This window comes from Euprymna scolopes, chromosome 2 (genome assembly GCF_053919585.1).
Source record: "Euprymna scolopes isolate OS-2025 chromosome 2, ASM5391958v1, whole genome shotgun sequence".
Lineage (NCBI taxonomy): Eukaryota > Metazoa > Mollusca > Cephalopoda > Sepiida > Sepiolidae > Euprymna > Euprymna scolopes.
The window spans coordinates 29,853,787-29,880,965 of NC_136483.1; the positions used below are offsets into that span (position 1 = coordinate 29,853,787).

The 27,179-nt window shown below is 32.4% G+C and overlaps 1 protein-coding gene across 2 annotated transcripts in view; it reads right to left on the reverse strand.

Annotated features, from left to right (window-relative positions):
- The window catches only part of LOC145290427 (serine/threonine-protein kinase NLK-like), a 244,202-nt gene that overhangs the window by 53,448 nt on the left and 163,575 nt on the right, over positions 1-27,179 (reverse strand). For both annotated transcript variants that reach the window (XR_013869317.1, XM_080136487.1), the window contains exons 2-5: positions 16,291-16,420; positions 7,561-7,616; positions 3,425-3,531; positions 2,613-2,698 (exon numbers count right to left, since the gene is read on the reverse strand). Coding sequence is in view for 1 of the 2 variants with exons in the window: in XM_080136487.1 (XP_079992613.1) it covers positions 2,613-2,698; positions 3,425-3,531; positions 7,561-7,616; positions 16,291-16,420 (379 nt within the window). In the remaining variant the exon portion in view is untranslated. The remainder of the gene's footprint in view (positions 1-2,612; positions 2,699-3,424; positions 3,532-7,560; positions 7,617-16,290; positions 16,421-27,179) is intronic.

Genomic DNA, 27,179 nt, shown 5'->3' on the forward strand with positions numbered 1-27,179 from the left:
TTTTCCTGCTATTTTATTTTTATTTGCCACAAAAATTCTAGGAGTGTGTGTATATTGTGACGTCAGAGCAAAGCGAACAGTCAATCTCTCTACTTACTCTCTATATATATCTCGCTATCTCTCTCTTTCTTAAAAATCTAATGAACCAGATAACCCCCTCTCTCTATGAATGATGTGGCGTGGCAGACACTTGGCTGAGAAAAATGGGACAGAGGTTGGGTGTGAATATCGCCGTAGCGAGCGGAAATACGTCGTCATGGCAACCAGACTGTGAACATTCGTGGCGGGAAACGAGAAGCACGAGGGATTTGAAAATAAGAAAAACAGTTGGCGAAAAGAAGCGAGACAGCACGGTATATAAAAACGGTAGCTCCGAGAATCGGACCCCATCGAATATTGAGATTCGGATCAGTTAAACTGCGGACTATTAATCAAATATAATCGTATTGTCGATTAACCTCAACATTTAATCTGGCTGAGATTTGAATTAATTAAATTGCGGATTATCATTCCAAATACAATCGTATTGTCGATTGAATTCTTCTTTGGGACTAAGATTCGAGGAAGAGACAAACTTTCGCCATCTCAACTTTTTTCTTGGATATTGTGTTTGCGAACTTTTAATCCGTGTTTACCCTAACGGATAAAAACAGATAAGTTTGGCCTATTTCATGCCAATATCTTTTCCTTTCCACAAACTTTTATACATATTGTACTGTGTTTTGCATGTCGCATACATCTAGCAAACACCCCCCCAAAAACACGTCTGTCTCACTCATTCTTTGTATCGGAACTTTTTCTTCTTCCTTTGTATATAAAAATCTTTCGTGAATTCTAAACTGTTATTGAGTGTTTGTTTCATCATTTTTGCTCTGTTGTTCCGTTCTCCTTATTGATGTTTCGCTGGTTAATCCGACATCCAACGATTAACCGAAGATAATTATGAGATGTTGGATACAAAATAAAATAAATTCTTATGTCGCGATCAGACTGCCAATCTATTCGGTCATCAATTAACCGGGTTGTGACAATATTATATATATATATAAGTAGGTTGTAGTTTGCTTGAAGCATTGTTGAAGAAAATTATAAGGTAAAATTAAAAGCCAAGAACAAAGCGAGATTTTTTTTTTTTTTATATAGAGTAAAATTAAATGCAAACAAAAGAAATAAAGTTCTTTTTTTTGTTGTTTGTTTTTTCTTTCTCACACAAATTTTAACTCTAAACAACAGTAATTTTTTTTTTTCTGTTGTATTCAATGGTGATATAAATCTCAATATATTTCAGACTTATTAGTACATTTTCAAGAGAAGACAGCGGAAGAGTGTTCAAAATTGGAAAAGTAGCCGCAGAGTTTGCCACGTGATACCGCGAAATATAGAACAAAAAATGACGTTAGGAGAACGTTAAAATAAATCAGTTGATGTTTGAAACATCAACTGATTTATTTTAACGTTCTCCTAACGTCATTTTTTGTTCTATATTTCGCGGTATCACGTGGCAAACTCTGCGGCTACTTTTCCAATTTTGAACACTCTTCCGCTGTCTTCTCTTGAAAATGTACTAATAAGTCTGAAATATATTGAGATTTATATCACCATTGAATACAACAGAAAAAAAAAAATTACTGTTGTTTAGAGTTAAAATTTGTGTGAAAAAGAAAAAACAAACAACAAAAAAAAGAACTTTATTTCTTTTGTTTGCATTTAATTTTACTCTATATAAAAAAAAAAATCTTGCATTGTTCTTGGCTTTTAATTTTACCTTATAATATATATATATATATATATATATATATAATTCTTTTTTTTTTTTGTATATTGATATTCACATTAAAACCTTTTTTCTATTTATTTAAAAAGAAAATACAACTTTGTTATATATGTCATGGAATTGCATTCATCTGCAGAAGATCTAGCTAATTTGCATATTCTTTTAAATATTCATTTAATTAATTCCCTATTAGTTTTTACAGTTTTCTTATGGAATGATCATTAGTTAACTATTACATGTAATTATATTTATGCAGATGATTCATAGTTGTGTAAAGACACAAACCTCTTTCTATATATTCTATATATATTTGTTTAAAAATACCAAACTCCTGTCAGGTTTTGGTCAACAGACATGAAACTTAATATATAGAGTATTTGAACCCATGCAAAACTTTATATTTGGTTTTAGCTGAGGAAAATCAGTGCAAAACTGAAAATTAAAAAAAAAATAATAATTTACAAGGTGAAGGTCAAATGACATTACGAATATGCATGCATAACATAAAAGCTATTGGTTCATGTTTTAATTTTTAGCCTCACAGCAAACATGTCTTCATTGCTCAGGCATTAAAATCAAAGGAAAAAGTAAATCTTAAGCTAAACGTTTTGGTTTCGATTCTCGGTGGTGGCGCACAAAGTATTTTTTTTTTTTTTACTTTTTAAATCATGACTATACATTGGGTCTAATATAATATAATAAATACGAAATCTACATTAATCAAAATGTATTTAAGTATATTTTATGACCTGGCAATGCCTGGACTTACTAATGTATATATATATATATATATATATATATATATATTTATATATATGAAACTGTTTCAAGCACTTACCTTCAAAACACAATTGCTATTTACAAGTAAGTTTCCAGGTTTGATATCTCGATGGATCACTCTCGCCATGTGGAGATAGCTTAAACCTGTAATACAAGAAAGAACAAAAGAGTATCAGTTACACTGAAGAAAATTGCTTCAGTTTTTATTTTGGAGAAAATGGACTTTTGCTTATATATATATACTCAAGATAAAAAAAAAAAAAAAAAACTTGAACAAAAATTTGTATTTTTGGAATGAAGAATAAATTTTTATTTACAACCTTTGGATGGCTGCTTGCATCTTGATTGTTGTTATCACTACGGCTATGACAAGAGAATATTTTTTTTCATTATTTGGACTCGAGTATATATCAGTTAATATCTTATGTTGTTATATAGAGTGATGTGGTTCTCGATTAACTGTGTTGGATATACTCGAAAGTCAAAACAATAAGAATATTCTCTTGTCATAGCCCTAGTTATCACATAACTGAGATGATAAAGTTATTGATTAAGGCATGCAGGTTATCTTTAGGTTCTGCTGAACAAAGGCAGTCAGATGGGTTAGGTAAATTGAGAAAAGGCTACAAAGTTTGGAGAATAGAATAAGAAGAGCATAGCATGTGTTCAAATAAAGAGTTAAGCTTTAAATTTCATGATAATTTCAGAGTGCGACACAAGACACTTGAAGAGCAAAACATCCGAGAAGTGTGAAGATGTTAATATGGTCCATATTTACTTTTACCATTGAACATAAGTTACTGTTCTAATTCATAGGAATAAAGAAAAAAAATAGGAATGAAAAAAAAAATATATATATTTTGAACTGACCCCTGAGTATTTGGTAGAGAAACACCTTAACATGATCTGTTGTGAGTGGTTGTGGGGAGACAATGATTTTATGAAGATCGCTTTGCATTAGTTCTGTTACCACATAGCTTAAGAAATGTTAAGGAAATAAAAACAGACAACAAAAATAAAAACTTGAGCAAGCGATAAAGTCATTACACATTTCCCCTCCCCCTAGTCGGATTAGCAAAGTATAAATTTATGGATCTTTTTAAATAATGAATGGTTTGCATAATTTCCATTAGGAGGTCACCTGGCATTGCCTGGCCATAAAATATGCTTAAATATAATTTATGCCGATTTTGTATTTATTATAGAGTTAATTCCCTGCTGATTATTATATTGTACCCAATATATAATGATTTCAAAAGTAATGAAAAAGAAAACATGACTTTGGTGCCATCAGCTAGAATTGAAACCAAAACATAACTCTCCAACCTTATTTGTTACCCATTGAACCACATTCATACCACAAAGCTAAAAAAAAAAAAATAAATAAATAAATAAAAATAAAAAAAATTTTTAATGTTAAAGATATAAATGTATATTTGGACATGTGAAGAAGAACACTAAGTGATCACTACTGGGCTGGCTTGACTACGGATCTGGTTATCGAGCAGGTGCTAATGAGAAGCATAAAGATGTCTGCAGGCCTTACTCATGGCAGAGAAATGGAGGAAATTCAACAATTGGTATCACTGCCAGTGTGTGCTGAAATCAAGTTTACAATGCAAGAACCAGGCATTCATTATGGCACTAGTGACCAGCACCAGGAGGCTACTTTAGCAAGAAAAGGAGATGTGAGGGATACATGAAAGCTCCTTGCGTTTCTCCAGACATTTGACCATTTCATGAAAGATCTGTCCATTCAATATTTCAAGTGGAGTAACTGGAGATAAAAAGGTGAAGGTCTCCAGAGCAAACTCCATAGGAAAGGCAATCATAGTTTCAATGGTTGGAGAAAATGTTCACAAGTACACTTAGGATAAAAAAAAAAAAAAAAAATACACTGAAGTCAATAATTTTGCTCAACAAAAATGGAACAGTCGAGATTGATCCACAACTCCTATTCCAGAAACTGTATGTGTTATCTACCAATGAACCCTCATCTCAGCAGCAGCAAGAACATTTCCAGTATGAGCTTTGTGGTTACTCACCTGCATCTTTTGATTATTTCGGACTACCGCGAGAGGCAAAAGAACGGCTTTGGCAGACACAATATGGGAACTGACTTCCCCTGTACAACCAGGTTCACAGTCTTCAGATCCACAGTATTTCTTAGATGGTGGAGCACTACTTCAATGCTTCCCATAGCTAAAAGGATCACACTTGATGAGATCCGTGCCCAATACCGCAGATATGTCACAACTAGATATGGAAAAGCATGTATTGTCTTTGATGGGTATGAAAGTGGTCCATCCATTTAAGTTAGAGCTTCTTCTATGCAGGGTGTTTGCTAGAATTTGTGTGCCGAGCGTTTGCTCAGTTGGCAGAGTGCTTGCCTAGAAAGCAAGAGGCTCAGGGTATGAATCCCGGGTTCGGATATCATGAAATGAGGGCAAAACTCGAGTCTTAGACTTCTGGTTTGTTGGCTGTCATGGCTCTTGTAGGCTGCGACGTTGTTTGGCTGTGGAAATAATTATATAATCTCTCACATTCTGAAAATTCTATTACTAATTGCTCGCTAGGTTAGCATTGCTGGATGGCATCGTCCTTGCGAGTTGAAAATTCCTACTTGTACTTATTGGCTGGTTGGATGACCGCGAGACGAAGTAGGTCCGTTCCACTGCGGTTTGCTTGTTCTGTGTTGATTAATAGAATTTCTTGTGTGCCGTGTTTGCTCAGTTGGCAGAGTTCTTTTATAATAGTTTCTTTCAACATATGCCCAACATTTACCATGAATACTTTCATACCATGCGACTTTTGAGACTAAAATTTTAAATTATATCATAAGGCCTGCATGCATACAAGTGAGGAGATGATTCCAATACAATCACCAATTCTAAAATCACCTGAAAAGGTAAATTTCATAGGAGGAAGGGGGTCAGAAAGTCTTCATCTATTCTGAAAAGTCGATAATAAAATTCAGATTTTTTTTTTCTTCCTTGTGTTCTTAATTTGTGTTTTCAGTGAAGAGTGATTTATTTTTATGTTTGATTTATTTTTAGGTTGTGTCTTTTCAAATTTTGCGTCCATTATATTTTCATTTCTATGCATATAAAGATGATCCCATCTTAAAGGGGCCATTAAGTTGTTCCTCACAAAAAATTGCTCTCTTATCAAATTGTGATTCAATCCATTTTTATATCGTTCAAATCTGATATATTTATATATCATGTGTTATGAATCATATTGCGAAGATTCAATGTGTTAACTATCAAAATTAATCTTATGAAAGCACAACTTTGTTCATATGCAATTTTTGCACTTTTTTTTTTTGAAGGGTAATGGAATTAGGACCAATTTTTAAGCTGATTTAATAATTATTGCTTCTATTATGATTAATTTTTATTTAATACAAGATGACATTTGTAATGATTTTTCATTTGTTTAAAACTTATTACAGGTTTAGTTATATACTGTAGAAATTGGCTTGTGGGCCAATAGCATACAAGATTACAAGGTTTCTAATTTCTAATCAACTTTGAAATCTCAATTTTGTGGCTAATCATTATATAATTATAAAACTCAAATGACCTTGTAATGAGTGTTGTAATCCAACATCTGGTTTACGACTTCCGGTTGCATATGTGTACATAAACATAAACCCATAACAGCATAAACAAATAAACACAAATTGCTACTTTTGCAGAATTTGACCTGCGGACTGAAATATTAACGTTATTATTTAGAAATTATTACTTAACATGGGAAGGGTGGGGTGTTTTGCAACTATTTTGTATTACAACTATACTATTGCAATTTTCTTACAAATAAATCAACTTTGACCCGTTGACAACTATAAGAGCATTTTACAACAGCGATTTACCCACCGCCGTCCATTTTTTTAAAAATTTTATTCTCCATTTTTTAATACACCTTTCTTAAAAACATTCATACATTTTCTTCTACACTACCAACATAAATAACCCCCCCAATTTTTTTTTTTTTTTTTAGAAATAATGAACACAATAAAACGTATTGTTTTACTGTGTACGTTTTCAGCGTCCCAATTGTTTTGTTTTTTTGTGTTTAAATTATCCAAATAAACAATTATTAATACTTTCTGCTTTTTAAAAAAAATTTTTTTTTTTTACATCGTTCATTTCCACAGTGTCTTAATTAGTTTTATTAACCTTATTAACATAAATTAAATATTTGACCCAATGGGTCATGAATGTTTGTTTAAAATAAATGAAAAAAGTTATATTTTATTTTCATTTTCTATTTAAAAAGCCATTCTTAACACGGGGAGAGTGTTTTTAACTATTCTGTACTTTCAACTAAAAATTTAATTTAAAAAAGATATATCAAAATTTGAATTTAACTTAAAGTATTACGGTATCTGTTCAGTGCACATTTACCTATAAGTATGGCAAATCACTTTAATTCAATGGCTGTAAGTTTGTTTTTTTTCAAAAATAAACAATTATAAACAGAACGACTCATAGAAATCTATATTCTTTTTCATTTTAATATACTTTCATAGAAATGTTTCTGTTATGTCACAAAAACTATTTTCTTTACGTCAGAAGTGTCACGCTCATACATTAATTCCATAGCTAATCTAACATACTGACCCAATGGGTCACCGGTAGTCTAGTATTGTTTATGTTTGACTATATCCCCACATGAAAAGATTTACTGCAGACAGAATTTTAGATACCCGTTATGTTTTGAAATTTCCATTTTTTTTTTTCTTTATAACACTGTTTTACTTTTTTTTCTCTATTGTTCTCTTTGCTAATAGTATTTTCTTATTCTCCTACTTTCACCAATTCTGGTTTCATTTACCCTCCTTCCCATCGCAAGTAAGATCAATGAGTATTTAAAATTTTGCATATTTCCATGAGCTATCCAAAAATTAAACTCGCATGATACAAGGTATATATGATAAGATCAACTTTTGGAGTTAAAATTTGAACATCTAAAACACATTATGTTAATGCAAAGGATACATTTCATGAAAGAAGTCTATATGTGGTGGTTGTAATATATCCAGCGCTGAGAGAATCTGAAAAAGAATCAAGAAAAATTAGACATTTTATTTACTAGCAAAATCAATTATGAAGACAGAAAAAGACATTTGAACAGTTAAAAAAACAAAAACAATGCTATCAAAGGAAATTAAAAACAGTTAAATATATTTCAATTAAACTTAAATATTAGTAATTTTTATCAGAATGTTTTTTGCATGTTACTTTCTCATGAAATGTAACAATTTTTTACTTTTATTTAAAAAAAAAATTCAACTATTCAAATAAATATTTACCTTATTATGAACATGTCTTATTGAAATAAAAGTTAAAAAACAAATCTATTATCTCTGCCAAAGAGATTATGGTTTTAGTTGAGCTTGTATAATAATATAGCAGCCAGATCACTTGATTAATCAAACTTGACCAAATATTGGTCATGGCTTAACTTTGAATCCATTTTATTTTGAAATATCTATGTCCAACAAGGCCAAACTATTTGCCAAGAACTTTGCAGCTAATTCTACCCTACACGACGAAAGCCATCAACTCCCCGTATTTCCTCCTATAACAGACAACACGCTATGCAACATACAAATATCTGTGCGTGAGGCCGCTAAGCTTATCAAGAACCTTGATTCCAGTAAAGCAACTGGCCCTGACGGCATTCCCATTATAGTGCTGAAAAAGCTTCAACCAGAACTTGTCCTCATACTTACAAAACTCGTTAAACGTTGCCTTAAAGAGAAGTGCTTCCCAACACCCTGGAAAACCTCATCAGTATGCCCTGCATTTAAGAATTCAGGTGATAAGTCGTCCCCCTTTAAGTACAAACCAATAAGTCTCCTGTGTCCTGTGTGTCATGAGTAAGTTGCTGGAATCCATATTACATATATAGTCAACCACCTCAGCAGAAATAACCTTCTTTGTGACAATATGGTTTCCGTTCTGCTAGATCTACAGCAGATGTGCTAATAGGATTAGTGAATCTCTGACAAAGGCTTCCTCTCTAGGGCAATTGCTCTTGACATATCAAAAGTCTTCAATAAAGTATGACATAAGGGCCTACTTCACAAGGTTTCCACCTACGGTATAACTGGAAATGTTTTCTCGATCATTAAATCATTTCTCTCTGATAGGCTCATAAGAGTAGTGGTTGATGGGTAGAAATCAGAGACCTTCAGTATTAATGCTGGAGTCCCTCAGGGGTCCATCCTGGGCCCAACTCTCTTCCTGAGCTACATCAATGATCTCCAAAAACACATACTTAAATCATTCGTTGACATCTATGCTGGTGACACGACCATCTATGGCAACACATCTAAGGCCATAAATGACAAAGTTCTCTCTAATTCTCTCCCCTATGATCTTGAGCACATGGTACAGTGGGGTAAGAGGTGGCTGGTTACTTTTAATGCATCTAAGACCAAGCTCCTATCTTTACATCATCAACGCTCTGATCCCCATTTGGCATCAACTGAAATGGATGGCTCTTGACTAGAGGAAGCTCCATGCTTTGATAAGCTTCTGGGCTTGACCTTTACTCCTGACCTGAAATGGAACATATACATCAAGTCTATTGCCAAGGTCACTGGAAAAATGGTGGGATCCTTCTACCGCAATTCTCTACTTATATAAATGCCAAGTACGTCCACAGATGGAGTACTGTTGCCACATATGGGCAGGAGCTGTTAAAAACACTATCCTGCCTTGACAGAGTACAAAATAGGCTTCGTGGCTTAGTGGGGGATGCCCTTTTCTCTTCCCTGCAACCTCTCTCCCACAGGAGAGACGTTGTGAGTGTTTTATCGTTACTTCCATGGCAGATGCTTGTCTGAGCTCCAATCTCTGGTCCCCCCTCGCCGATCTTTCATGAAAAATACCCGTCTATCTGAAACTACTGTCAAAGATTTTCCCCACTCCTTATCTGTGCCTAAACCAAAATGTTGATTCCATGAACAAAGTTTCTTTCTTAGACGTGTATGCCTGTGAAACTGTTCCGTCTGCCTGTTTCCCACCTGACTACAACCTGGATGTCTTTAAGTCCAATGTAAACAAATTCCTGATGAACCGCCCCCCTTAAGTAAGACACTTTATCAAATCTCCAATACTAACGTACTGTACACGCAATAACCCTTACCCCCGAGTGGCTTCCGGGCCTTGATAAGTAGTGACCACCTTGTAAAAAAAAAAAAAAAAAAAAAAAAAAAAAAAAAAAAAAAAATCAAGATCATAGAACATGTAAAACTCACACTTTCAATGATAAATTTGATTCATTATGGAGAGGTAGTACTTGGCCCATATTAAGTTCACATTTTATGATGATCATCATGAAATGTTTGATTAATTTTGATAGAATTTCAAAATTTGATTTTTCTAAATTTTATGTATAGATAACAATTTCAGCCTGATCAGAAATATTTTTTTAGTTAACATTTCTATTTTCTAACTTTAGGAAAAGGTCCAAAATAAAACTTTGACCACATAATGGGGCAGAGGTATACTCTCTCACAACTGATTTAGGTATTTAAAACCAATAAAAAAATCTCTACAAATTAAAGACCTCTGAATATAATGATCAAGTGTAGTGAAAAATTACCCTAATATTTTTCACTATTTTTTTCCTCCACAAAAGATTCAATTTCCACATCCAATCCAGCTTTATTTTTTTTTTTATAACAAAATGCTTAAGTATAAGTCTAAGCTGATCATGCTGCAATGTGAGAGTAGACTCTGCATGGAATCTTGTTCTCGAAAATGTCTTTTGTAATGATTAGTTTTCTACAACGCAATCAAAAGAGTCAATTAGCGAATGAACGTGTGTAAGAATAGACAATGTACAAGGGCAGAAATGATTGCTTTTCACGTGATTACAAAGATTCACTTTTCTTCATTTTTATTGATTTAATTCTGAAACCAATACAAAAAAGAAAAAAAAATTATCATTAAAACGATTGTAAGATTTTGTAATTATTTTCTTTAATTTATCAATATCAAAGTGTTGAATTGTTAAATATCCTAACTACAAGATCAATAAACAATTCAATCTTTACAGAAACAAAAAACCCTTGAGAGACAAAGCAATATGTGGACATATATATATATATATATATATATATATATATATATATATATATATATATATATTCAACAATCATATCAAGAAACGAATTTTGATAGGTCATCCACAGAAACAGGCCTCACTGCTAACAAAAAAAGCATTCTCATCCCAGGTTCCTCATAAGAGAATAATTTTTTTTTCCTTGAGATTCTTAGATTCTCATACAGGCATTTCTTTTGTAGTAAATCATATTTTGCAATGGTGTAATCAACTGACTGTAAAAAAAAAAAAAAAAAAGGTCACAACAGCAATTCAAACTTCAAACAGAATTCCTATTCCTACTACACTGAAATAATTCTTACTACATCTCTGGTACCAGCACTTTCGCCCTGCTCTCTATTTAAAAAAAAATAAAGAAGAGGAGTGATTTTTTTTTTTTATGTCAGTTGATCAGACATGCAAATCAGTTCACTCACATGACAGTATTCAAGATACGAAAAATATTTGACCGACTAAAATGTGTAAAAATTATTTACACTAACCACTTAATTCTGATGCCCTGTAATAATAAATTTAGAAAGGATATGCTTATTTATGATTAAGTTCGAAGGCAAAAAGCTCAAAAATTAGGGTAAACTTAGTGTTTTGAGGTGTAAAAATTTAAGAATAAAGCACTTAAACTCTCAAGTAATAATTTAATTTTAAGTAGGAATTTAAAAAATGAAATCGAAATTTTCAGTGAAAAATGAAAAAAAAAAATTGGAGTGGTAAAAAATGCAGACCAAATTCCAATTTTTTTTTAATCATTACTTGTCATTCAAATGCTTCTGAAGGAATGAGAGAAAAAAAAACTACAGGCTTAAATTACTATTTGTTTTAAGAAACCCAACTGACAAAATCTTTAAAATTATGTAGAAACCTTTGTCTTTGCTAAATTCTACTCAAAAATTGGATCAATTAGGTTTCAAGGACCCCAAAATGAAAGATGATTTTGGATTGACACCAGTTAAATTTAAAGTGTTTCATTAAAAAGGTAGATTTTTAATATAGGGAAAGTTTGATTTTTTTGGAGGTTTTTGTGAACCTAATTTGTCCTAAAGATTCCTCATGATTTTTGACAAGCTGATATTTTTGAAAAATCAACAAAGAAACTGCAGTTTGAGGCATTTTTTTTTTCATTTTTATTTTTTGGCCTTGAAATTAAATGACATCCCACATATCTTTCTGAAGCATATCAAAAATTCAATTGCATTCAGTATTATTTCATTATAATGAATACAAATATTTTTAGTCAATTTTTTGCTGATTTTGCTTTCCGGAAGATGCTTGGAAAGTAAGATGATCTACTAGAAGACATTGAAGTGCTAACCATTCTACTGTTATGATGCCATTACAATGTAATGACCGTTGCAATTTGTTGAGAACAGATTTGTTACATTGTAGTTTATTCATGAAGAATTTTGTTTTTTAGTCTTATACCAACAACTAGCAAAATGAATGTTAGGTTTTAACGTTTTTCCTAATTAAGTTTTATCGATTTTTATTTTAGATTCAAAATGGGCAGATTCAAACAAATTTTTCAAGATCATTGTCTGAAATATGCAAAGGAGGAATAGATTGTTAATTTATAGAAATCAAAATTATTCATTAGCTAATATATAAGAATGGACAGTTTCTTGAGAACATTATCTAAAAGATGGAATCAATACTGTATTCTTTAAGATAAATACACTTGAGATGCAATGCAGTCCAAAGAGTCAAGATAAAATAGGAAACCATTTTTATTCATATCTTTTCAACTTCGAGAATTCCAAATACTAATTGAAAAAACAATGTTAAACAAATGAAAACTGTTTTACATTTATCAGAAGTATTTAGGATTATTTTGTTTTGTTTTTTGGCACTTTAAAAAAATATTTTCAAAGTTGGCATAGTTTTTATTTATACTAGAAAAACATTCCAGTAATAAAACTTGAATCGCCATGCATTTCAATAAGGAACAGGAAATTTTTATTTAAAAATTGACATAACCTCATTTAGACAACATTAACAAAACATGTTCACTCTTGACACATGGTTAGTCTTCTGATCTGAAAATTATAGCATTTTCGAAATAGGAAAAATCTCTTAATTACCAAATTTACAAGATAAAACAATTAAAAAAAATCTGGAAAAAAAAAAAGGTCCCTGATACTATTTCGAAGCATAATGCTTCTCATCAGAAGAAGAGAGAAGGTGCTAGATAACATATTAGAGATGTGACATCTAGCGATAACTACATTAAGAGAGAAATAATGGGGTGTAAGAGGAAGAAGGTGAAATATTGTAAATGTGGAGGAAGGACGATAGGTAAACTACAGTAATTAATGCGATATAGAATGAAAATTGTGGATATCACATAGTGGATATAAATGGTATGTAATGTGGTTAAGGGGGTTGCCATGGTTACGTAATGAGGTATGTGTTCAATATGTGCATCGATATATGGAGATGTACATTTAATATCGCGAAGCAATAGGGGAAAGGAGCAGTAGGATGTAAAGGTGGATGCTCTTACAATCATGTGGAACTAGAGAGTATGAATAGAGAGGGGGGGTTCTTGAAATAAAGGATGAATTAAGTCAGTATATATATATCAGAAAAAGCAAATATAAATTATGAAATAAGGAATAAAATAAATAAAAATATAAAATAATGAAAAATTAAGGAATAAAAAATAAAATAAAAACAAAAAAAAAAAACGTAGTTATGTAACAGGAATAGAAATGAAACCCGTTGTCATTAAGTCAAATTTGAACATGTAAGTAATCAGAAAAATACCTGTCATTATTAGTGTATTGTATATCAACAAAAGATTTGGTGTAAATAAGGGCTGTTCAATTTCTATGATCCAGTTGACAAGGGGATACAGAGTAAAAGATGATGGCGGGTGGTGGAATATTCAATTCCTTATATATAGGGATGCTAAAGATGTAGAGAGGGCATCTTCTACTCACCACAAAAGATGATTAGGATTACAGGTTGAAGTCCAAGTGTGATATAATCTGTTCAAATTTCCCAAGGCATCCAGAGTGTTAATGGGACTGCCATGTGGTGGTGGATTTAAGAAGTCCACATGTAGGATTGTGCTTCAGGAGAGGTAAGTTAATACAGTGTTTTTTTTTTTTTTTGCTTTCAATAATACCTGAATATACATACGTGGAAACAAAAACGTAGGTTTAGACGTAGAGAGCTTGGATTAAAAAAAAAATATAGTCAAGAAATCAACAGATATGAATAAAGTAAAATAGCAGGAGGAGCAATACCAAATCAGAGGAAGAGGGAAGGTAGAGGGAAAGAGATGTAAGAATACTACTATTGTATATCAAGATTGGGGTCAAGAGATGCACGTTAAATGCATATGTCAGGGGGACGAGGAAGATGCATGTAGGGGTGGTTTGAGAGTGTTAGGGTGAGGTATTTAGTCTATAGTTGAAACATAGTATGGTGATGGGTAGTGAGTGGGATATTTTCTTATAGCCGAGATATAGTAGAATAATAAGTAAAAAAAGGGATGAACCACTGTGCAGGGATTAACAGGTTGAAGTCTTATAAAAGGGGAGGTATATCCAATGCCAGATAATGGTTGCATACCTAGATATGTATGAGGGAGTGGGTTATCTTTCCATAGCAAGCAATGATATAGTAATAGGGAGGTGGTAAAGTTTTTGTAAGGCAGTAGAGATAGGAGCCGACAGAGATTAGTCTCGATTAGAAGGAGGTTTATTGGCAGATTTTAGATGGTTTTTGCATTTAAATTTTTTTTTGTGTCTACATTGGGATATAATTTCTGATTTGGAGTTTAAGAGGCTTCATTTTTTAGGTGCTGTAATAATAGCTGTAGCCTCTGCGTTGCAAAGGAAGCAGTAATGTGAGCCTAGGCTGTAGGATCTAGATTTATTTAGTATTTTCTATTTTAAGGAAAAATTAAGGTTTTTGTTTTAGGTCTCTTATTAGATTAGTTAGGGTAGTTTTTTTGCCTTGAATGTGTTCTTAGAGAAAGAGTTTAAGTGGTTTGAGATTTGAGTTATTATTATTGGAAATGCAGATAATGTAATTATGTAATTCTGCATGTTAATTCTTTGGGGGGTGCTCTATATAAATTATGAGTTGAATGTTTATTTTAATTATGCTAATTAAAATTGGGTGGTCTTGTATTTTTTCTCTATATTTAGCTAGGGCGGTGTTGTATCTGCGGAAATGCTATAGTTGGTGGACAAATTAGATATTCTATTCAATATTGATTCTGGGATTGCTTTAATGACAAATCTAGGGTGATTGGAGAATTTATGAACAGTGTAGTGAGATTAGGGTTACGGTAATGACAATAGGATCCTTCATCTAGGAGGTTTGAAGTATTTTTCTCATTTTCTATCGTTATATTAAAGCTGAAGCTACTAAAAAATTCTTTTAATTCAATAATGGTCTTATACCATCTAGGTTTTGTTGAAGTAGTCTGGATGTCTTTTCTAGTTCAAAGATCATTATCAAACTGTAATAGTGTTTTTCTGGCTAGTAAAAAAAGGAGAGATCCGAATTGTTTTGCTAGAAGTGCCTTATTTAATAGAATAGGAAATATGCATTGGTAGTAGTTATCCGTCAAAAGTTATGAAGCTTAACTTGGATTTGATAACATTGCCAGAGGAAAAAAAATTATAGTGGGGGATGACTGTCTAGGATATTTTTACTTACCCCCCCCCCCCAAGTCTGATTTGGAAAAGCATATTAGTCTGATAGATGGGTTACTGGTGAAGTTTACTTTATGGTATTTTAAAAAGATTCTTGGAATAACTGGGGTTAGTATTTCTGTGTAGTTAATTATATGCAAGGTGGTTAGCAAATTCTTTGCTTGGTCATTAATGAGGTGTGGTGAGTTATTTTATAGGATATATTTAGCTCATTGTATATTAAATCATTGTAAGGTTGGTAATTAAATTTGTAATAATGTTTCGTCAGCAGGCACAAATAGTTCTGTTTTATTTTTAACTTTAGTGTGAAGCTATTTAATTTTTTTTAATTTTTTTTTTAACTATTGGGTTGGGGTACTTGTTAAACAAGTGATTTTCAAATTCTTCTAGGTGCTCATTGGCCCTAAGAAAAGATATTGATTTTAATCCATAGCCTTGGGCTGCCAATCTTTCCTGCTTTCTCAGTTGGGATATAGTATTCAGATGAAGAGGGGATTATGTTGGGTCATTGAGGGTCGAGAAATGTAATAAGGAGGGGATAATCTCTTGGGTTTACTTTAAACTAAGGTTTAGATCATGATGGTAGACTTTTCATCTTATATCTATCATGAATTTATTAATTGCTTTTAGATATAGTTTTTTTGGGGGGGAGGGGGGAGGGATGTTTTTGACTAATTTATATCTCTAATATATTACCTAACGCTTTCTCTCCTCTTCTAATGAAAGCATTAAACTTCTAAATAGCTAGGTATAAAGAGCATATTTATCTCGCACCCCTAATTGATGTAATCTCCCTATTGAATCAACGATTAAATATATATGCAGAAGTATATATTTTTTACATTATTTTTTCTCATTTCATATATATAATTAGTGAGGAAATTGTAAAAATCACCAACAGAAACTAAAGATAAACAAACTCACATTTTCATGTTTAAAATGACAAAGCATCCTCAACTCCCGATAAACGCGTTTTGAAGAAATGAGGTTCTGGAAGACATTGGGCATCTTCTTCAAGGCCACCCGTTTTCCATCTCGTGGATCCGTCACAGACCTGAAAGAAAAGAGGAAAGAGAAATGTTTTGGTTTACAATAGATGAGAAAAGAAAATCAGTTTTTAAACAGATCAACAAGCCTCACTTCTAGATCTCTTTCTGACCACGGTGCCCGATGATTGTGTAACAAGTGCCCATAGCTCACTCGGAAATACTGATCATGCTGTGATAATGGTAGAAATCGACCTAAATTATCGACCCAAAGCTGAAGAGCCATTGCTCAAAATGACAAGGTATTATAAGAAGGCTGACTGGGAAACCATCAGGGATCTCAGGGATGCCCCATAAGGGAAATGTTTTCCTGCAAAACAGTGCGCAAAGGAGACCACTGAATGGTTCAAAGCAGCAATTGAAACATGTTCCCATGCAGAAGATCTATAGCAAACCCCACTCTCCCCAATGATTTACTTCTACTTGTGCAGCTACCATTGCTCAAAGGCAGCATGCATACAGCAGATTTATCTGACTTAAGTCCAATACAAACAGACAAAAGTTTATAGAAGCTAAAAGTAATTGTAAGAAAGAAATAACAGCTAAAAGAGAATACACTGAAAATCGCCAGAAAACACATCAAAGTACAGAAATTAGGAAATCATGATTTCTGGAAAATGTACAACAGTGTAGTAAATAATGGGCAATCAACAATTCCCCTACTATCCAACAATCATGAGGTTGTTTGCATGGTAACCGAGAAGGATAACATGCTTGTCAGTCAGTTTGCTTCAAACATTAGACCCAACAAACCACTCTCTCCCTGACTTTCCTTTGCAGACTGACACCACACTAGATGATTTGAAAATCACCTCTTATCAGGTGCATGATATCATAAAAAGCTTTGACATCTCAAAAGCATGTGGATCCGATCTCATCCCGGCTGTGCTATTAAAACAGTGCTCTGCTGAGGTTGCTCCAGTCCTCTCCAAACTTTACAACAAATGCCTTAACGAATCTTGCTTTCTCAACTGCTGGAAAACTGTTTTTGTGATACCTGTTTACAAGAATTCTTGTGAAAGAACTGACCTATTAAATTATTGCCCCATTAGCCTCCTCCTGCTTTTCACCAAAATATTTGTCCATAATTAAACAAGCTCTAGTCCAGTTGAATCAAGAACACAGAATTTGTCTCAAAATTTTATTAATAGATGAGTATTGTTTATGAAAGGAGCGTCAGCCATACTTTTGAAATCCACAGAAGTTATTGATTAGCGGAATTACTTTATTCGAAACAATTACATGCGGACATTCTAACACATTGCTATACATCCTGGACGGCATACTTGGAATTTCCCATTGACTGGAGTCACCAGTTTGACACTCCCTTCTATTTTGAAAATTGGACAGAGCATCATTAGAAAGCTCTCGCCACTATTTAGCTGGTTATCATTTGCACAATGGCAACTTCATAGTTCATTTTTAGATTTATCATCGATGCAACAAACGGAACATATTTCTATTTCTCCAACTGAACAAGTAAAGTACAACATTAAGAATATTCTGTAAAGAATTTGGGAATTTAATGCAATCATTAAGGTGAATCTCTAGACAATGTAAAATCATTATCCCAAAACAAGCAACTATTGTTCATTGAAAATTCTAAGATTTAAGTCGTTTAGTTAAATCTTAAATATGTCGGTTTGACAACAGCCGAGTTGTCAAACTAAATTTTTTTTCTTTTTTACATTTTTAACCTAAAACAAGGCACAGTGCAACTTTGATGTAGGGAGCTACTATCAAATACAGAAGTTGCAGGGATACTATGCAGGGAGTTGAGCAGCAAGATGTCTCTTCATATTACATTTGAACTTCTGCATGTCAGTACAGCTGGGAAAGTTGTGCAAGCAACCTCATGATTATGAGATAGTGGGGGAATTATGAATTGCCCATTATTTACTACACTGTTGTAAATTTTCCAGAAATCACAATTTCCTCATTTCGATGCTTCGATGATTTTTCTGGTGATTTTGGTGTATTCTTTTATAGCTGTCACTATTTCTTTCTTACAATTACTTCTAGCTTCTATAAACCTTTGTCTATTTGTACTGGACTTATATCAGATAAATGTACGGTATGCATGCTACCTTTGAGCAATGGCAACTGCGCAAGTAGAAGTAAACCATTAGGGAGAGTGGGGTTTGCTATAGAACTTCTGCATGGGAACTCGAGTTTCAATTGCCGCTTTGAACCATTCTCAAATATAAAAACAATATATTTGATACTACTTTAAATATCATTGAAAAATTGCTTTAACCCAATTGTATTAATAGATGGAGATTTACTAAGAATTTTAAAATCAGTTTAAATAATTCCTTTCAATTTTCAAAATTCACCAATTCATTTTTTTTTAATAAATTAAAATGATTGACTTGTTTACAAAGAAATAGAATGCATTCCGATGAATTTAATTTTCAGACTTTTTTTATATAGGATTTTTTAAAAGGCAATTTTTTATACTTTAAACTATTGCCTTTTTCGATGTCAATAAGAAAGCTTACAGGAAAACAGATTTAACAATCAGTATAATAATAAAAAAATTGTTTTTTGAAAATTTTTTAGAGAAATATTTTGTTTGAGATAATAAATTCTGCCAAATAAATAGGTAACAAAGTTGTGGTTGACTGAAAGATGTACCTTAAAATTTAATACAGAAAAGGTAAACGATATTTGTTGATAAGACAGAAAGAAAGTAACGCATCAAAAAGATTAAATAAGTCGGTGTAACACATCACGGTTGTTGAAGCATGTCAACCATAGCTCGTTGATGGGAACTTTAATGCATGCAGATGAGAAGTCATGACAACCATTAATTCTCATCCACTATTCACCTGAAGAGGAAGGGGGGGTGTATTCAGAGAAGCAAAACTTATTTTAAGTCAAAATCGAAATTAAGTTCCATCTTGAATCTATGGCAGGATTTTCGGAGTTTCACTTCAGTTATGTTAAATTTATTATACTTTTGTTTTAATTTAATAATTTATATTTAATCAAAAAGTAATACTCTGAAGAGAAGAGTAAATATAATGATAATATTATCCACATTTGAAGATTTCAACGCAGGCTCTCCAAGCCACATGTTTTTCTTTTTAAATGGAAGCTGCTTTGACGATTGCAGATTTTTGTGATCATTTATGGACTAATACTGTTGGGAAAGTTAATGACCCAAAGTATAGAAAAACGTATCAGCTTTAATGTTTATTTGTATGAATGCTAATATATACAACGTTTGTAAGTATCTTTAATACACAAAGTTTTAACAGGGCACATAGAAAAGACAGCTTTCCTTTAGAAAGATTCAACTAAAACTACAAAAAGATACACTTACAAACCTTATATATTCTGATTTAGTATGATCTCATGCAAGTAATAGGAAAAGATTTACTGTAATATTCATCAATTTAGTGTCATCAATGACTAAATGATTGGAATAAAAATGTTTTTCCTTCAAGAAATTCATGAGAAATGTAGCTTTTTGAAAAGTTTTCCTCTGAATCACCTATGAAAATTATTAATAAATATTAAGAATATAGTGGAAGATGGGAATTACACGGGTCCTCCTTCCTAAACAACGCCCTGGTAGCCTTGATAATTTATATAGTAATATGCCCATCAACCATAAAACGCTGTGGATACAGATTTAAAGGTAGTTTTAAAATAGTTAGTTTAAAAAGCTAAACACTTTAAATCCTCAGAGTACCGCCATTTTGTTCAGAAATTAATGTCCTTTCCCATGTTTTAATAAATAATCTACATGATATTTTTGAGGAATGAGAGAAAAAGTTGATTGAAAGGTGTGTACATATGTGTGTGAGTGTGTGTGAGAGAAAGTTTTAAAATCAAGGTTGTTTTTTCAAACAATGTCTAATTCTTTAGTTAGATTTCATTTTTCAGCGAACCCATTCCCAAGGATGAGGGGTTGAACTGGAATTCAGCAAATATTTGCAAGAGTGATAGTTGAATCTTTTTCAATTGATTCTCCACTTCCCAACCAATGCAGGGTATGTACTGGTACTATATATTGAATTATAAATGTATCATTATGAACATGTTTATGTACTCTTTGTTTGCAGTGTTCACCTATATAATGAAAGTGTGCGTACAAGAACATATCAAATAAAAAAATAAATAACTGATTAATAGCCACACTGAAGAACATGAGGTTTGAAAAGCGTGTCCATATGCTAGATTGTTCAAAGAATAGCAATCAGCATAGATATGAAATCAATATTGGAACCATTAATAAAGAAAAAAAAATCTAAATGCAACACAAAGCAGACCAAAAGAAATATAGCTAACATGTTCAATATCATGGTAGTGATTGATTTTCTATCAAAATAATAGATCCTGACTATCAAGACTTAGGGTGGGAGTGCTTTTTATATAGTATATAAGAAATAAGTTTTCATTATTATTTTAAGTACTACCATTTGTAAATGTACTTTATGGTTAGTGAAAATTGTGAAAGTTAAAAAAAAAAAATTATCTTGGGAATTTTAACAACCCACCCATAAAGGAGTGGAAGATTTTCATAACTTGCCTTTAAAATTCCGGATCATTTGAGAAAACCCATATAGAAATACTTCGGCTAAAGTACAATGATTAACATAGTTGTTTAAATACTAATTATTCTTTGCGAAGGAGTCATATTCTGTGACCTCAATGTAGAGCTTGCTAATGAATTTCTTCAAAAGGATTGGCACAAGTAAAAAATAGAACAAATAAAAGAACAATCAGCAGTGATCTTTAATAATTAAAATGATCTTTAAAATAATCCTGTCAGGAAAATGTTTCATTTATGCCAAGTTGAATAGTCTCACATATTATAGGTCTTCACAAGAATTGTTAAATTCATTCAATCCTTTCTTCAGATCGTTGTGTAGTGGCCCGAGCCTTTGAATCAATGGTAATTTTATTGCAGGACTTTATTTTCTTTGTAATTAAAATTGTTAGATTTTGACAAAAAAAGAAAAATACAACACCAACACTTGCAGATAAAGATTTGGTGGAAAACCAGTATGAAACATGTGGTAAAACAGACTAAAAAATTAGGATTCTTTTTCAAACGACTGATCATTCTGATGATGGCAAGTCAGAATCGACAGTTTTGGGGCAAAAGTTAAGAGTAGGAGTCAGAAATCAGAGTCATATTTTTATATTTTCTACGGATGATTTCTGTTACAAAAAAAACATCTAATAAAAAGTATAGAACAATTGGTTTTGATTGCGTATTTAAACATTAATAACCAAATAAAAAAATATGTATTTCACAAATTCAAATAAACATTAAGAATTTCTTACAAAATTGTAGTTCCGTCTGAGAAACCCACAATCATATATATATATATACACACACACACACACACACACACACACACGATGATTGCCACATCTTGTCAAACGAGTGCCACTCCCTCAGTCACTGAACTGACACATGCCCGAAGATGACTTTTCAGTCCTACTACTTGCACACCCTCAAGCAGACATGACACTGAAGACGGTCATTGGTTTGGATGAAAACAGCAGCAACGAAACCCGTATAATTGTGCACTTTCATGTGATTAACTAGACCTGCCTTGGACAACAGAGCTAAGTCACACGCCTTACAGATCTCCATGATTGGGCAGCAAGGTGGTTTCCTACATGCTCTTTTGAACTTTGCTCAGTCTATCTTGGCTGTTCTGTACCCCTGTATCAGTACCTTCCACTGCTTGTAATCATACGTTAGGGACTCCTGACTGTCAACAGGAACATGAAAGCTCACCAGACTCCTTGATGCTATCACAAAAAGGTTTTTTGGGGGCTAGTGCTGGGGTCCTTTGCCAAGAAGGAGCTCACCATAAAACAACTGTTTTGAGAGTCAATAGTCATCAAACTGGATAAGATGACCCACCCAATGCATCTGGTTCTTAATAACAATGGTAGCAATATTGGTTGTTTTGACCTTATTTATGACATGTATTAGAGACAAGACTATCCCACTTTAAACCAAAAATGTGTCTATGGCAGCGTTGACCTGTGCTACATGTGACCGGTACAAGGTTCATGTTTCAGAGAGTAGGGATGGTAATACACGTTTGATATTTGACTATATATATATATATATATATATATATATATATATATATATACACACACATACACACTAGCAAGCCACCTGTCATTGACTGTCATAAAATACACTTAAATATGATATTTTGATTAATGCAGATTCTGTATTTATTATTATAGTTGCCGAGTGTTTGGAGGTGTGTGTTGAGCAAAATAAAAAAAAAAAAAAAAAAAAAAAGGTAGTAGGCAGGCTCGAACCTGTATCGCGAAGGAGGAAAAGAATGCGAAAAGAAAAAGTCACGTCTTTGCCGTTGCATCCATCACCAAACCAGAAGTGGAGGAGGTTTAAATTAAGGCTAGTCCATCGAAAAGGATGACTTTTGAAAACATATTGGCGAAAAAAAGTGACTCCTAAATGTCTGATTGAAAAGGTAAAAGGTGCAGTATCTTTTCACCCTCAAAAAATCCTTTAAAATTACCACTATAAGTTTTGGAGAGTGCTGAAAATGAAAATAACGTTTAAAATTCCAGGAAACAAGTAGGTGTTCATTTTACATTAAATATAGAAATGTGATCCCCACTTTTTGAAACTAATTTCTTCATATCTTGAAAATTACCCATTCCCTGGAATTTTAAACGTTATTTTCGTTTTCAGCACCTTCGAAAACCTATAATAGAGGTAATTTTAAAAGATCTTTTGAGAGTGGAAAGATACAACTTTATGGAAAAATTTTATGGCTGTAAAAAAGTGCCAAATTAGGCTCTGGGTAATCCCATTAATATGCGACCTTAAAGGTAAATGTCACATAGCCCACTACACAATTCAGCTCACTACCTTTCTAACGAGCCTTCATTTGTTAAATTCTGATCAATAGTTGCTGAGATTTGGTACTTAAAAAAAAAAAAAGTGGTGGTGTGTGTGTTTAATTTGGCTACGAGCGTAGATATATCTATATATATACATATATGCATTCACACACACACACACGTGTGCGTGCATGCATATATGTATGGATATATCTATACTCGTAGCCAAATTAAATATTGAAATGCTCATGCTTTTGGTTCCATAGACAAAACTGCATGAAAATTTGAAGGCTTTTTAAAAATTATACTTTTCTATGGTCAAAATTTTATGACAATTGGTAAGAAAGAACCAAAACTTTCAAACCAATAAAATATGCCCGAATTTGTTTACATTTATATCTATAGTGTCCTGGCAAGCCAGCTTCAGTTTTCCTGCTTTGGGATGAATCTTGCTTAGGGTTTTATTTGCTTGGTTGTCTGCCCTCTGTGGTCTTGCCAGGTCACTAATATTCTTAAACTACATAACCCAAGGTACTTTGATAAGAATATTCCATTTTGATTAAAAGGTTATCATTGTGGTGGCTGCATTCGTGCTTAAATAAATTTTATGTTATTTTACTTATAACTTATAGAACTAAAAGAAAATGTTATGAAACAGTCTATGGTGTGAAGGAGGGACACAGAGGATTTCTTATTGATGTTCTTCAAGGGATTAAAGATGATTAATTTATGAAAACTTTTCAATTAATGTACATATTTCAGTCCTTACCCCCCAAAACTGAATATTATAAAATTAAAAAATAAAAAGGATAATATTGTTATAAATTTCATGCAAAAAGATAAGAGTTCCTCATGAAAGGTCGGATGTCTTTCTGCTAGTTAATAAAATGAAAATAAGATTAGCATTATAATCCTCCATCGTAAGGGGCTTAAGTATAAAATCTACATAACAAAGACGACCTCTCTCCCAGAAAACTATCAAGTGATACTAGGTTAATGTTTGAGCCTTAGACAAGAAACCATGTATGCATTGTATTTCCTACTATTATGGCAAAGGCTTATATGAAACAAGGACAGACTGGCTTTAGTTTCAACAAGTCTTCTTTATATAATGGTCCTGGCTATGAAACAGCTGGAGATTAATGAAAGCCAATGTATTTTTAAACAATGTAACAAAGATGATGGATTTACAGAGTTATCAATCATTCACAGCAGCTGGTGAATGAACAAGATCCCTTTTCCCCCCTTTTTTATGGGTTCATTTATATGTATAACATTCGGTGAATTGTAAAATATGTAATAAAAACGGTTACCATTGAAACCAAAAATAAAGATATCTTTCAGCAGAAAAGATGAACAAAATAGAAAATTCCACCTAATAACTTCCGCCAATTAGCTTTCATCAAATGCTCAACAGTTTATCTACTACCAAGCTCAACTCCCTTTCACCGACACATTTATTTTACTCATCTTATCGTTAGGATTTGCCTGTCACTACCACTTTCAACTTTTTATAGATCTTATCTAAAAAAAAAAAAAAAAAAAAAAAAAAAAAAAGTATTAGAAAGAGATAACTAAACTGTTGTTGTCTATGCTGATCATTGGAAGTCAGAAATCGATAACGTTTGTAGGAGTTGGGTTATGACCAAAATAAAAAAATTCAGTCAGGAGCACTTTTCTGTAGTCCGAGTAGGTTTTAAATAAAAACTTCAATATTTTCAGTAGAAACACCCATATTTGTGACTACAACAAATTACAAATTATTGTTAGCATATTTTTTCAAGTAATCACCTCGGGTTTTATCTGGTCCTGTCACGTGATAAATCAAATGATCATGTCATTGTATTCAGGGTTATTGAACTGCATGGTTTGGGATGAATATGAACAATATTTATTTAATCTTGCAAACCATCTCTGGCCGAGTTGATAGGTTGCATTACAGATTCTTAAAAACTTTCAATCTCAACTGCCTAAACAAAGTCAATGCATGCGTTGCCTTTCACCAACTCCCATCTCAACTGCTATTTCAAAATATCCTCTCTCTCCTACAATAATCTTACTTGATTAACTCGAACCTTTTGTATATCCCCCCCCTCACCATCTAATAAATCAAACGCTAAAAAGAATTGCAGACAAACTCTACAAATACTACGCATTTCCTTTAATTATTTAAATAAAAATGCAGAACTTGGAAGACCCTAATTAGACAACCCGATAAAATGACAAAAATAGAGTCCACATACGAAACGACTTTTGTAGGAATCTCTTTTTGTTTGACAACAGTTGTTGGAGTTAATTTTTTTTTTTTTGAAGACTAAAATCTATTCATTCAAATAATTTCATGAAAAGATGAAAATAAGAAATATTTAAACAATGCCTACCATTTTCTTAGTATGTAATTTATGAAAGTCATGGGCAGCAAAGTGCATCGAAAATTAATTTGCACAAACAATTGGACTAATTTGCGAGAATCACTTTATTCAAATAAGTAGAAAAACATGTGCACTTGACATTGAATTGCAAGAAAATGTAATTACGATTATTATCGTATTTCATTCATACACTTATTTCCCATTCGACATTTATTACAAAACAGGCGAAATAATTTGAACAATATTTCAAGATATTCACATTTCCTCAGTTGATTTGTTTTGTGACATATCAACACTGAAGTTGGTAATGCTGAATTCATTGATTTTGGTAAACGTTTTTATGATTCAAATACAAAATTGGTTCGATTTTATATACAAATTGTTTGCACATACTTGTAGGCGAATCTTTTTGCGAATAAATAGCATATAGATGCTAAATTCTATTTCAACCATTAGATGGAAGCTCTAATTTGTATTACTACTCAGGATCAATTAACCAGAGAGTAATGACAACTAAGGAGTAAAGTTTTTCGAATTAGGACCACATCACCGGATGCATTTTTGTCATACTTTGGACAGCTGAAGTAGTTTATAGGGTTTGAAAATAGGTAAACAGAGATCTACAAAAAGAGAGAAAGAAAGGGTAAAAAAAAAAAAAAGCTGGATTTCAGGGTGGAATAGAGAGTGACAACTGCAGAATTGTGTAAACATCCAATAGGCACATTTCGGTATTTAAAAACAGGAGACTTGAAGCATTAAAAATAAACAGCAAACGTTTATTTGGTTCAAACTTTTATGAATAAGATATTGCATAGCTATATAAATATTAGAGAAATTAACCAACTTTTTGAGGTAGGTAGTAGTCACTAGACCGAAACTGCTTTTAAACATTTTGCCATGAAAATAAATCTGCACCATAGATGGTATTCCTCCCCAATTTTCGTAGAAACAGTAAGATTCAAGGGCTAAAATTTGCAGATGAGAACAACTAGTGTGAATTAACAATTATTAATTGCCAATTAACATCTTGATAACTTTGTAGTTTCAAAAGATTATGCCTCCCCCTTCAAATTAAAAAAAAATAAAATAAAGAAAGCAGCTATTTATAAATTTTATGCTTCATATAATAATTATACAATTGCAACTAAAAAAAAAAAAAAAAGCCACAGCAATAGTTTTCAATAAAACTTTTATTGGAGGATTGCGTAGGGCCTAAGCATGCTTTTGGAGTAGAAGCATTGTTAATATTAAGCCAGAATATCTGAATAGTATCTCATGATAGATCCTTCTCAAAAATGTAGAAAATGCATCCTATTTCCATAAAACCTGACTTTTATAAACTATTAGTATATTGCCATTTTAGTAAAATAGAAAAGGTATTATAGAGGTGAGGAATCGACTATAAATTTTTTTTTTTTTTTATAAAAACCAGCAAAATCAATGAAAATGTCTGGTAAAATAAATGACATCTACTAATTTTTATGATTCTAATAAGATTGCAAGTCATTTTTAACTATGATAAACCAGAATGGAGCTC